General features: G+C 38.1%; 1 protein-coding gene across 1 annotated transcript in view; it reads right to left on the bottom strand.

Annotated features, from left to right (window-relative positions):
• The window catches only part of LOC134727551 (ornithine decarboxylase-like), a 46,869-nt gene extending 32,514 nt beyond the window's left edge, over positions 1-14,355 (bottom strand). Inside the window, exon 1 of the mRNA XM_063591932.1 lies at positions 14,288-14,355. Within this exon, the coding sequence (XP_063448002.1) occupies positions 14,288-14,355 (68 nt within the window). The remainder of the gene's footprint in view (positions 1-14,287) is intronic.
• Positions 14,356-14,842: the final 487 nt, after the last annotated feature.

Below are 14,842 nucleotides of genomic sequence, written 5' to 3' on the forward strand. Positions count from 1 at the left end.
TCTGTCAAATATTAGAAAGATTGAGAGATCAGGGGGCTCTCATCATTACCCTGTGCTCTTTGTCCTAAGATTTTGACATTTTTCGACTGAAAAGTGACAATCTTAGCCCTCCGTAGATATAGAGGATGACGTTATTCTGGTCAATCCATCTAATACAACCTTTATATATACAGAGTCAATGGTTTGGTTGAATTTTATGGACATTGAAAGACCCGGGGGGTCTCAACCTCATTTAAGCGGTCTCGAGTAGGTTTTCGCTATATATTTTAAATATCCAACTGGCACTTTGGGCGCTTCGTAAACATAGAAGACAGGAAGTGTACCCAAATTCCTTTTAGTCACGTTTGTATCTACCTATTGAATTTTATGGACATTGAAAGACCCGGGGGGTCTCAACCTCATTTAAGCGGTCTCGAGTAGGTTTTCGCTATATATTTTGAATATCCAACTGGCACTTTGGGCGCTCCGTAAACATAGAAGACAGGAAGTGTACCCAAATTCCTTTTAGTCACGTTTGTATCTACCTATTGACTAAATGTCTGTCAAATATTAGAAAGATTGAGAGATCAGGGGGCTCTCATCATTACCCTGTGCTCTTTGTCCTAAGATTTTGACATTTTTCGACTGAAAAGTGACAATCTTAGCCCTCCGTAGATATAGAGGATGACGTTATTCTGGTCAATCCATCTAATACAACCTTTATATATACAGAGTCAATGGTTTGGTTGAATTTTATGGACATTGAAAGACCCGGGGGGTCTCAACCTCATTTAAGCGGTCTCGAGTAGGTTTTCGCTATATATTTTGAATATCCAACTGGCACTTTGGGCGCTCCGTAAACATAGAAGACAGGAAGTGTACCCAAATTCCTTTTAGTCACGTTTGTATCTACCTATTGACTAAATGTCTGTCAAATATTAGAAAGATTGAGAGATCAGGGGGCTCTCATCATTACCCTGTGCTCTTTGTCCTAAGATTTTGACATTTTTCGACTGAAAAGTGACAATCTTAGCCCTCCGTAGATATAGAGGATGACGTTATTCTGGTCAATCCATCTAATACAACCTTTATATATACAGAGTCAATGGTTTGGTTGAATTTTATGGACATTGAAAGACCCGGGGGGTCTCAACCTCATTTAAGCGGTCTCGAGTAGGTTTTCGCTATATATTTTAAATATCCAACTGGCACTTTGGGCGCTTCGTAAACATAGAAGACAGGAAGTGTACCCAAATTCCTTTTAGTCACGTTTGTATCTACCTATTGAATTTTATGGACATTGAAAGACCCGGGGGGTCTCAACCTCATTTAAGCGGTCTCGAGTAGGTTTTCGCTATATATTTTGAATATCCAACTGGCACTTTGGGCGCTCCGTAAACATAGAAGACAGGAAGTGTACCCAAATTCCTTTTAGTCACGTTTGTATCTACCTATTGACTAAATGTCTGTCAAATATTAGAAAGATTGAGAGATCAGGGGGCTCTCATCATTACCCTGTGCTCTTTGTCCTAAGATTTTGACATTTTTCGACTGAAAAGTGACAATCTTAGCCCTCCGTAGATATAGAGGATGACGTTATTCTGGTCAATCCATCTAATACAACCTTTATATATACAGAGTCAATGGTTTGGTTGAATTTTATGGACATTGAAAGACCCGGGGGGTCTCAACCTCATTTAAGCGGTCTCGAGTAGGTTTTCGCTATATATTTTAAATATCCAACTGGCACTTTGGGCGCTTCGTAAACATAGAAGACAGGAAGTGTACCCAAATTCCTTTTAGTCACGTTTGTATCTACCTATTGAATTTTATGGACATTGAAAGACCCGGGGGGTCTCAACCTCATTTAAGCGGTCTCGAGTAGGTTTTCGCTATATATTTTGAATATCCAACTGGCACTTTGGGCGCTCCGTAAACATAGAAGACAGGAAGTGTACCCAAATTCCTTTTAGTCACGTTTGTATCTACCTATTGACTAAATGTCTGTCAAATATTAGAAAGATTGAGAGATCAGGGGGCTCTCATCATTACCCTGTGCTCTTTGTCCTAAGATTTTGACATTTTTCGACTGAAAAGTGACAATCTTAGCCCTCCGTAGATATAGAGGATGACGTTATTCTGGTCAATCCATCTAATACAACCTTTATATATACAGAGTCAATGGTTTGGTTGAATTTTATGGACATTGAAAGACCCGGGGGGTCTCAACCTCATTTAAGCGGTCTCGAGTAGGTTTTCGCTATATATTTTGAATATCCAACTGGCACTTTGGGCGCTCCGTAAACATAGAAGACAGGAAGTGTACCCAAATTCCTTTTAGTCACGTTTGTATCTACCTATTGACTAAATGTCTGTCAAATATTAGAAAGATTGAGAGATCAGGGGGCTCTCATCATTACCCTGTGCTCTTTGTCCTAAGATTTTGACATTTTTCGACTGAAAAGTGACAATCTTAGCCCTCCGTAGATATAGAGGATGACGTTATTCTGGTCAATCCATCTAATACAACCTTTATATATACAGAGTCAATGGTTTGGTTGAATTTTATGGACATTGAAAGACCCGGGGGGTCTCAACCTCATTTAAGCGGTCTCGAGTAGGTTTTCGCTATATATTTTGAATATCCAACTGGCACTTTGGGCGCTCCGTAAACATAGAAGACAGGAAGTGTACCCAAATTCCTTTTAGTCACGTTTGTATCTACCTATTGACTAAATGTCTGTCAAATATTAGAAAGATTGAGAGATCAGGGGGCTCTCATCATTACCCTGTGCTCTTTGTCCTAAGATTTTGACATTTTTCGACTGAAAAGTGACAATCTTAGCCCTCCGTAGATATAGAGGATGACGTTATTCTGGTCAATCCATCTAATACAACCTTTATATATACAGAGTCAATGGTTTGGTTGAATTTTATGGACATTGAAAGACCCGGGGGGTCTCAACCTCATTTAAGCGGTCTCGAGTAGGTTTTCGCTATATATTTTGAATATCCAACTGGCACTTTGGGCGCTCCGTAAACATAGAAGACAGGAAGTGTACCCAAATTCCTTTTAGTCACGTTTGTATCTACCTATTGACTAAATGTCTGTCAAATATTAGAAAGATTGAGAGATCAGGGGGCTCTCATCATTACCCTGTGCTCTTTGTCCTAAGATTTTGACATTTTTCGACTGAAAAGTGACAATCTTAGCCCTCCGTAGATATAGAGGATGACGTTATTCTGGTCAATCCATCTAATACAACCTTTATATATACAGAGTCAATGGTTTGGTTGAATTTTATGGACATTGAAAGACCCGGGGGGTCTCAACCTCATTTAAGCGGTCTCGAGTAGGTTTTCGCTATATATTTTGAATATCCAACTGGCACTTTGGGCGCTCCGTAAACATAGAAGACAGGAAGTGTACCCAAATTCCTTTTAGTCACGTTTGTATCTACCTATTGACTAAATGTCTGTCAAATATTAGAAAGATTGAGAGATCAGGGGGCTCTCATCATTACCCTGTGCTCTTTGTCCTAAGATTTTGACATTTTTCGACTGAAAAGTGACAATCTTAGCCCTCCGTAGATATAGAGGATGACGTTATTCTGGTCAATCCATCTAATACAACCTTTATATATACAGAGTCAATGGTTTGGTTGAATTTTATGGACATTGAAAGACCCGGGGGGTCTCAACCTCATTTAAGCGGTCTCGAGTAGGTTTTCGCTATATATTTTGAATATCCAACTGGCACTTTGGGCGCTCCGTAAACATAGAAGACAGGAAGTGTACCCAAATTCCTTTTAGTCACGTTTGTATCTACCTATTGACTAAATGTCTGTCAAATATTAGAAAGATTGAGAGATCAGGGGGCTCTCATCATTACCCTGTGCTCTTTGTCCTAAGATTTTGACATTTTTCGACTGAAAAGTGACAATCTTAGCCCTCCGTAGATATAGAGGATGACGTTATTCTGGTCAATCCATCTAATACAACCTTTATATATACAGAGTCAATGGTTTGGTTGAATTTTATGGACATTGAAAGACCCGGGGGGTCTCAACCTCATTTAAGCGGTCTCGAGTAGGTTTTCGCTATATATTTTAAATATCCAACTGGCACTTTGGGCGCTTCGTAAACATAGAAGACAGGAAGTGTACCCAAATTCCTTTTAGTCACGTTTGTATCTACCTATTGAATTTTATGGACATTGAAAGACCCGGGGGGTCTCAACCTCATTTAAGCGGTCTCGAGTAGGTTTTCGCTATATATTTTGAATATCCAACTGGCACTTTGGGCGCTCCGTAAACATAGAAGACAGGAAGTGTACCCAAATTCCTTTTAGTCACGTTTGTATCTACCTATTGACTAAATGTCTGTCAAATATTAGAAAGATTGAGAGATCAGGGGGCTCTCATCATTACCCTGTGCTCTTTGTCCTAAGATTTTGACATTTTTCGACTGAAAAGTGACAATCTTAGCCCTCCGTAGATATAGAGGATGACGTTATTCTGGTCAATCCATCTAATACAACCTTTATATATACAGAGTCAATGGTTTGGTTGAATTTTATGGACATTGAAAGACCCGGGGGGTCTCAACCTCATTTAAGCGGTCTCGAGTAGGTTTTCGCTATATATTTTAAATATCCAACTGGCACTTTGGGCGCTTCGTAAACATAGAAGACAGGAAGTGTACCCAAATTCCTTTTAGTCACGTTTGTATCTACCTATTGAATTTTATGGACATTGAAAGACCCGGGGGGTCTCAACCTCATTTAAGCGGTCTCGAGTAGGTTTTCGCTATATATTTTGAATATCCAACTGGCACTTTGGGCGCTCCGTAAACATAGAAGACAGGAAGTGTACCCAAATTCCTTTTAGTCACGTTTGTATCTACCTATTGACTAAATGTCTGTCAAATATTAGAAAGATTGAGAGATCAGGGGGCTCTCATCATTACCCTGTGCTCTTTGTCCTAAGATTTTGACATTTTTCGACTGAAAAGTGACAATCTTAGCCCTCCGTAGATATAGAGGATGACGTTATTCTGGTCAATCCATCTAATACAACCTTTATATATACAGAGTCAATGGTTTGGTTGAATTTTATGGACATTGAAAGACCCGGGGGGTCTCAACCTCATTTAAGCGGTCTCGAGTAGGTTTTCGCTATATATTTTGAATATCCAACTGGCACTTTGGGCGCTCCGTAAACATAGAAGACAGGAAGTGTACCCAAATTCCTTTTAGTCACGTTTGTATCTACCTATTGACTAAATGTCTGTCAAATATTAGAAAGATTGAGAGATCAGGGGGCTCTCATCATTACCCTGTGCTCTTTGTCCTAAGATTTTGACATTTTTCGACTGAAAAGTGACAATCTTAGCCCTCCGTAGATATAGAGGATGACGTTATTCTGGTCAATCCATCTAATACAACCTTTATATATACAGAGTCAATGGTTTGGTTGAATTTTATGGACATTGAAAGACCCGGGGGGTCTCAACCTCATTTAAGCGGTCTCGAGTAGGTTTTCGCTATATATTTTGAATATCCAACTGGCACTTTGGGCGCTCCGTAAACATAGAAGACAGGAAGTGTACCCAAATTCCTTTTAGTCACGTTTGTATCTACCTATTGACTAAATGTCTGTCAAATATTAGAAAGATTGAGAGATCAGGGGGCTCTCATCATTACCCTGTGCTCTTTGTCCTAAGATTTTGACATTTTTCGACTGAAAAGTGACAATCTTAGCCCTCCGTAGATATAGAGGATGACGTTATTCTGGTCAATCCATCTAATACAACCTTTATATATACAGAGTCAATGGTTTGGTTGAATTTTATGGACATTGAAAGACCCGGGGGGTCTCAACCTCATTTAAGCGGTCTCGAGTAGGTTTTCGCTATATATTTTGAATATCCAACTGGCACTTTGGGCGCTCCGTAAACATAGAAGACAGGAAGTGTACCCAAATTCCTTTTAGTCACGTTTGTATCTACCTATTGACTAAATGTCTGTCAAATATTAGAAAGATTGAGAGATCAGGGGGCTCTCATCATTACCCTGTGCTCTTTGTCCTAAGATTTTGACATTTTTCGACTGAAAAGTGACAATCTTAGCCCTCCGTAGATATAGAGGATGACGTTATTCTGGTCAATCCATCTAATACAACCTTTATATATACAGAGTCAATGGTTTGGTTGAATTTTATGGACATTGAAAGACCCGGGGGGTCTCAACCTCATTTAAGCGGTCTCGAGTAGGTTTTCGCTATATATTTTAAATATCCAACTGGCACTTTGGGCGCTTCGTAAACATAGAAGACAGGAAGTGTACCCAAATTCCTTTTAGTCACGTTTGTATCTACCTATTGAATTTTATGGACATTGAAAGACCCGGGGGGTCTCAACCTCATTTAAGCGGTCTCGAGTAGGTTTTCGCTATATATTTTGAATATCCAACTGGCACTTTGGGCGCTCCGTAAACATAGAAGACAGGAAGTGTACCCAAATTCCTTTTAGTCACGTTTGTATCTACCTATTGACTAAATGTCTGTCAAATATTAGAAAGATTGAGAGATCAGGGGGCTCTCATCATTACCCTGTGCTCTTTGTCCTAAGATTTTGACATTTTTCGACTGAAAAGTGACAATCTTAGCCCTCCGTAGATATAGAGGATGACGTTATTCTGGTCAATCCATCTAATACAACCTTTATATATACAGAGTCAATGGTTTGGTTGAATTTTATGGACATTGAAAGACCCGGGGGGTCTCAACCTCATTTAAGCGGTCTCGAGTAGGTTTTCGCTATATATTTTAAATATCCAACTGGCACTTTGGGCGCTTCGTAAACATAGAAGACAGGAAGTGTACCCAAATTCCTTTTAGTCACGTTTGTATCTACCTATTGAATTTTATGGACATTGAAAGACCCGGGGGGTCTCAACCTCATTTAAGCGGTCTCGAGTAGGTTTTCGCTATATATTTTGAATATCCAACTGGCACTTTGGGCGCTCCGTAAACATAGAAGACAGGAAGTGTACCCAAATTCCTTTTAGTCACGTTTGTATCTACCTATTGACTAAATGTCTGTCAAATATTAGAAAGATTGAGAGATCAGGGGGCTCTCATCATTACCCTGTGCTCTTTGTCCTAAGATTTTGACATTTTTCGACTGAAAAGTGACAATCTTAGCCCTCCGTAGATATAGAGGATGACGTTATTCTGGTCAATCCATCTAATACAACCTTTATATATACAGAGTCAATGGTTTGGTTGAATTTTATGGACATTGAAAGACCCGGGGGGTCTCAACCTCATTTAAGCGGTCTCGAGTAGGTTTTCGCTATATATTTTGAATATCCAACTGGCACTTTGGGCGCTCCGTAAACATAGAAGACAGGAAGTGTACCCAAATTCCTTTTAGTCACGTTTGTATCTACCTATTGACTAAATGTCTGTCAAATATTAGAAAGATTGAGAGATCAGGGGGCTCTCATCATTACCCTGTGCTCTTTGTCCTAAGATTTTGACATTTTTCGACTGAAAAGTGACAATCTTAGCCCTCCGTAGATATAGAGGATGACGTTATTCTGGTCAATCCATCTAATACAACCTTTATATATACAGAGTCAATGGTTTGGTTGAATTTTATGGACATTGAAAGACCCGGGGGGTCTCAACCTCATTTAAGCGGTCTCGAGTAGGTTTTCGCTATATATTTTGAATATCCAACTGGCACTTTGGGCGCTCCGTAAACATAGAAGACAGGAAGTGTACCCAAATTCCTTTTAGTCACGTTTGTATCTACCTATTGACTAAATGTCTGTCAAATATTAGAAAGATTGAGAGATCAGGGGGCTCTCATCATTACCCTGTGCTCTTTGTCCTAAGATTTTGACATTTTTCGACTGAAAAGTGACAATCTTAGCCCTCCGTAGATATAGAGGATGACGTTATTCTGGTCAATCCATCTAATACAACCTTTATATATACAGAGTCAATGGTTTGGTTGAATTTTATGGACATTGAAAGACCCGGGGGGTCTCAACCTCATTTAAGCGGTCTCGAGTAGGTTTTCGCTATATATTTTGAATATCCAACTGGCACTTTGGGCGCTCCGTAAACATAGAAGACAGGAAGTGTACCCAAATTCCTTTTAGTCACGTTTGTATCTACCTATTGACTAAATGTCTGTCAAATATTAGAAAGATTGAGAGATCAGGGGGCTCTCATCATTACCCTGTGCTCTTTGTCCTAAGATTTTGACATTTTTCGACTGAAAAGTGACAATCTTAGCCCTCCGTAGATATAGAGGATGACGTTATTCTGGTCAATCCATCTAATACAACCTTTATATATACAGAGTCAATGGTTTGGTTGAATTTTATGGACATTGAAAGACCCGGGGGGTCTCAACCTCATTTAAGCGGTCTCGAGTAGGTTTTCGCTATATATTTTGAATATCCAACTGGCACTTTGGGCGCTCCGTAAACATAGAAGACAGGAAGTGTACCCAAATTCCTTTTAGTCACGTTTGTATCTACCTATTGACTAAATGTCTGTCAAATATTAGAAAGATTGAGAGATCAGGGGGCTCTCATCATTACCCTGTGCTCTTTGTCCTAAGATTTTGACATTTTTCGACTGAAAAGTGACAATCTTAGCCCTCCGTAGATATAGAGGATGACGTTATTCTGGTCAATCCATCTAATACAACCTTTATATATACAGAGTCAATGGTTTGGTTGAATTTTATGGACATTGAAAGACCCGGGGGGTCTCAACCTCATTTAAGCGGTCTCGAGTAGGTTTTCGCTATATATTTTGAATATCCAACTGGCACTTTGGGCGCTCCGTAAACATAGAAGACAGGAAGTGTACCCAAATTCCTTTTAGTCACGTTTGTATCTACCTATTGACTAAATGTCTGTCAAATATTAGAAAGATTGAGAGATCAGGGGGCTCTCATCATTACCCTGTGCTCTTTGTCCTAAGATTTTGACATTTTTCGACTGAAAAGTGACAATCTTAGCCCTCCGTAGATATAGAGGATGACGTTATTCTGGTCAATCCATCTAATACAACCTTTATATATACAGAGTCAATGGTTTGGTTGAATTTTATGGACATTGAAAGACCCGGGGGGTCTCAACCTCATTTAAGCGGTCTCGAGTAGGTTTTCGCTATATATTTTGAATATCCAACTGGCACTTTGGGCGCTCCGTAAACATAGAAGACAGGAAGTGTACCCAAATTCCTTTTAGTCACGTTTGTATCTACCTATTGACTAAATGTCTGTCAAATATTAGAAAGATTGAGAGATCAGGGGGCTCTCATCATTACCCTGTGCTCTTTGTCCTAAGATTTTGACATTTTTCGACTGAAAAGTGACAATCTTAGCCCTCCGTAGATATAGAGGATGACGTTATTCTGGTCAATCCATCTAATACAACCTTTATATATACAGAGTCAATGGTTTGGTTGAATTTTATGGACATTGAAAGACCCGGGGGGTCTCAACCTCATTTAAGCGGTCTCGAGTAGGTTTTCGCTATATATTTTGAATATCCAACTGGCACTTTGGGCGCTCCGTAAACATAGAAGACAGGAAGTGTACCCAAATTCCTTTTAGTCACGTTTGTATCTACCTATTGACTAAATGTCTGTCAAATATTAGAAAGATTGAGAGATCAGGGGGCTCTCATCATTACCCTGTGCTCTTTGTCCTAAGATTTTGACATTTTTCGACTGAAAAGTGACAATCTTAGCCCTCCGTAGATATAGAGGATGACGTTATTCTGGTCAATCCATCTAATACAACCTTTATATATACAGAGTCAATGGTTTGGTTGAATTTTATGGACATTGAAAGACCCGGGGGGTCTCAACCTCATTTAAGCGGTCTCGAGTAGGTTTTCGCTATATATTTTGAATATCCAACTGGCACTTTGGGCGCTCCGTAAACATAGAAGACAGGAAGTGTACCCAAATTCCTTTTAGTCACGTTTGTATCTACCTATTGACTAAATGTCTGTCAAATATTAGAAAGATTGAGAGATCAGGGGGCTCTCATCATTACCCTGTGCTCTTTGTCCTAAGATTTTGACATTTTTCGACTGAAAAGTGACAATCTTAGCCCTCCGTAGATATAGAGGATGACGTTATTCTGGTCAATCCATCTAATACAACCTTTATATATACAGAGTCAATGGTTTGGTTGAATTTTATGGACATTGAAAGACCCGGGGGGTCTCAACCTCATTTAAGCGGTCTCGAGTAGGTTTTCGCTATATATTTTGAATATCCAACTGGCACTTTGGGCGCTCCGTAAACATAGAAGACAGGAAGTGTACCCAAATTCCTTTTAGTCACGTTTGTATCTACCTATTGACTAAATGTCTGTCAAATATTAGAAAGATTGAGAGATCAGGGGGCTCTCATCATTACCCTGTGCTCTTTGTCCTAAGATTTTGACATTTTTCGACTGAAAAGTGACAATCTTAGCCCTCCGTAGATATAGAGGATGACGTTATTCTGGTCAATCCATCTAATACAACCTTTATATATACAGAGTCAATGGTTTGGTTGAATTTTATGGACATTGAAAGACCCGGGGGGTCTCAACCTCATTTAAGCGGTCTCGAGTAGGTTTTCGCTATATATTTTGAATATCCAACTGGCACTTTGGGCGCTCCGTAAACATAGAAGACAGGAAGTGTACCCAAATTCCTTTTAGTCACGTTTGTATCTACCTATTGACTAAATGTCTGTCAAATATTAGAAAGATTGAGAGATCAGGGGGCTCTCATCATTACCCTGTGCTCTTTGTCCTAAGATTTTGACATTTTTCGACTGAAAAGTGACAATCTTAGCCCTCCGTAGATATAGAGGATGACGTTATTCTGGTCAATCCATCTAATACAACCTTTATATATACAGAGTCAATGGTTTGGTTGAATTTTATGGACATTGAAAGACCCGGGGGGTCTCAACCTCATTTAAGCGGTCTCGAGTAGGTTTTCGCTATATATTTTGAATATCCAACTGGCACTTTGGGCGCTCCGTAAACATAGAAGACAGGAAGTGTACCCAAATTCCTTTTAGTCACGTTTGTATCTACCTATTGACTAAATGTCTGTCAAATATTAGAAAGATTGAGAGATCAGGGGGCTCTCATCATTACCCTGTGCTCTTTGTCCTAAGATTTTGACATTTTTCGACTGAAAAGTGACAATCTTAGCCCTCCGTAGATATAGAGGATGACGTTATTCTGGTCAATCCATCTAATACAACCTTTATATATACAGAGTCAATGGTTTGGTTGAATTTTATGGACATTGAAAGACCCGGGGGGTCTCAACCTCATTTAAGCGGTCTCGAGTAGGTTTTCGCTATATATAGCGAATTTTTGTTTTGTTTTTTTGGCTTTCCATATATATTTCTATTTATAGTTATAAATATTTCTAGAGTTATGGGTTTTTCTTTTTGTCTTAAGAAATATTGCACACAAAAGTGCATCTTTGAAGTCGTTTATTGACAAAACTCTATATTACATAAAGACAAATATGCAACATGGAAAAGGGTTTATATTCGAGGACAACGAGAAATTACGACGAGAAATTACGACAGCTTGAAAAGGTCATTTAACGATTTCCCACGTATCTTATCAGTCTTTTTAAATATGAAAATCATGCTTTTTATGTTATCAAGTATTTAATTATCATGTTTTTTCACTAAATTTTGAATGTCAAACTGGCTGCTAGCAGCCGATTGGATATTGAATATCGAATAACGAATAACGAACCGGCTGCTAACTTCACATACATTAAAAACCATGCCTGATAAAAAAACAAATTGTACACAGTAAACAAGAATTGGCCGCACAAGGTCTACAAAATTATGACCACTTGTATTTTTGCTATCTTCATCAATTATCTCTTATCTTATGCGTATCTTTATAGCAGTTATAGGGAGACAACAACTGTTACAGCAATATGGTGTTGCCTAAATGACCATTGATAACCAATGACATCACTTTGCTTGATCTTGTAAATGATATCTATTTTGATACCAAGATTTGAAGTAACCGATTTAGATCAACAAATAAGTGATTGTTCGTAAAGAACGCAACTATAATCATTCCAGCGCTAGCACTATAGTTAAATTATGGTATTGGTGGGAAAAGTCTGATTTCCGGGGTCACTGAATCAACGACCTTCGGCAGGAACATTCAATTTGATTGTAAGTTTTTTTCTGCTTTGTATCGATCTGCCGAATTGATTTTTAAAATTTGGTCTTTTGTTGTACTGTTACACCAATATCCCAGGTTATGGACGAGTTGGTGCCTTCAAACATGTTTATCTCTTCCATGTACTTCAGTTCCCCAATTCAAGAGCCTGCAGTTCAGTGGTTGCCGTTGCCTTGGTTCGTGTCTGTAATATTTATTTTTCGTAATTTATTTTGTAGAATTGTTTGATATTTGGAGTCGGGCCATTTTATAGCTTTGTCACTTATTGTGGGATTTTCTCGCTGTTGAAGGCCGCACGATTGCTTACAATTATTACATTCACTACATTTAAATTCAGGTTGATAGATCATCATACCACATTTCCCTTTTTTTTTTTTTATATATTATTCAATTTATTAACGCAAATGCCTTGAACTATAATATATAAAAAAAAGATATGGTATGATTGCCAAATGAAACAACTGTCCACAAGAGACCAAAATGACACAGACATTATCAACTATAGGTCACCGTAAGGCCTTCAACAATGAGCAAAGCCCATACCGCACAGTCAGCTATAAAAGGCCTCGATAAGACAATATAAAACAATTCAAACGAGAAAACTAACGGCCTTATTCATATAAAATAAAATGAAAGAAAAACAAATATGTAACACATGAACAAACGACAACCACTGAATTACAGGCTCCTGACTTCGGACAGGCACATACATACATAATGTGGCGGGATTAAACATTTTAGCGGATCCCAACCCTCCCGTAACCTGGGACAGTGGTATGCCAGTACAACATAAGAACGAACGAACTATAACAATCAGTTGAAAACGGCTTAAGGAAGATCATAAGTAAATGTTTTTGAGACAGAATTTTCTTATAATTTTTAAAAAATGAAGATTTTACTATGCTTTTTTTTTAAAATATGATAAAAAGTATGGGTCATCGTGCTATTTTTCAAATTATGAGTCGTTGAAAATTGCCTAAATTTGGTTAGTTTTTTCATGAAAAAACACATGAGTGCATAAACAAAATATCTATGAGATAGAATTTTTAAATAGATTGTGAGAAGATAGGTTTTATAATATGTTTTAAGCAAATAAAAAGAAAACATGATGTCACCGAACATGTTTTCTTGCCACAATTCAAAATAAAAATTTTCCCTATTAGCCCAGTATACATTTTTTACTAAAAGAGTTATCTCCCTTTAAATGGTTCATTTGAAAAAAAAATGATTTGAAAAACCAAAAAGGTTGATATTTGTTAAAATATTTTGAATACAACAATGAATTAACACGGTTTCTTTATATAGATAAACAGTCTAATCATTAAATTGCAAATCTGTTTCCAAATTTGCTAATTTGGTCAAATAAATAGACCGATTTGGTACTGTGATTGTACAATCCAAGATGGCGGTATACCATCAATCTACATTAACTCATCAGATGGACAAAATAACTTACAAAAACCACAAGTACTCTTATATCAGTGCTTTGTGACTCTGATTTGTTGTAAGTTGTGTTTTGTGCTGTGTTCCGATATATTGAGTTGAGGTCATTTTATCAACTGATTATTACATGTCGTTCTTATGTTGTGAGTTGTTCAACCACTGTTCCTGGTTAGGGAAAAGTTTTAGCACACATACTTTTATACATTTCGGAGTTAAGTTTGACATCCATTATCACTGAAATAGTTCACATGTTTGCTTCGGAGCCAGCTGAAGCACGACTCCGGGTTTGCGATTTTCTCGCTGTATCGAAGAACCATAGGTGACCTTCAGCTGTTTTCCTCTCGGTGGTTGGGTTGTTAACTCTTTGACAGATTCCCCAGTTCCATTCTCAATTTTATGTCTAACCCTGCTACTGTCAAAATGTTTCTGTTCCAAGTCAGGAGTCTGTAATTCAGTGGTTGATTATTTGTTTTTCGTAAGTTTAATTGTTATAAATTTGGCCGTTAATTTTCTTGTTTAAATTGACTTAAATTTTGATATCGGGGCTATTTATAGCTGACTATAGGATTTTTCTCATTGTCAAAGGCCGGCCCGTTACGTGTACCTGCCTTTATCAAGTTCATTTGAACTCTGATGTATAATTGTCTCAAAATCAATCGTACCATATCTCATATTTTAAAATTTCAGATCATTGAATCATTTCATTTGTTCGTATTATAATATTTGATAATTTGACTGTTTCTTTGATTTGTTGGGTGTAGAAGAGGGGAGAGAAAGAGGATGTTGTGAACATTTTTTTTTATCCTGATTCTTTCCGATAGAATATGGATCTGAGCTCCTAGGTGCCTCTTGATGGCAATTCGCTTTCATAATAACACATATACCGTATTGATGCCTATCTTTTCATTCCTATGAAACTTCCTTGTCGAAATAAAATATCACCTCCTAATGACATTGAAAACTAGTGTACAGAATAAGATCTCTAGTAACCAATTAGTTGTTTTGTGGTGATTAACGCCACTTTCAGAACTATGGCAAACAAATGGAGACCAGAGTTTTTGTTTATAGCGGCGGAAATATACAGTAGGGGTTAGAGGAGGGCTGAAAGTGAGTCAAGCTCATATTACAAGTGGATTATCAAAAGCAGTGAAAAGTTACT

The sequence above is a fragment of the Mytilus trossulus genome, chromosome 8, assembly GCF_036588685.1.
Source record: "Mytilus trossulus isolate FHL-02 chromosome 8, PNRI_Mtr1.1.1.hap1, whole genome shotgun sequence".
Taxonomy (NCBI): domain Eukaryota; kingdom Metazoa; phylum Mollusca; class Bivalvia; order Mytilida; family Mytilidae; genus Mytilus; species Mytilus trossulus.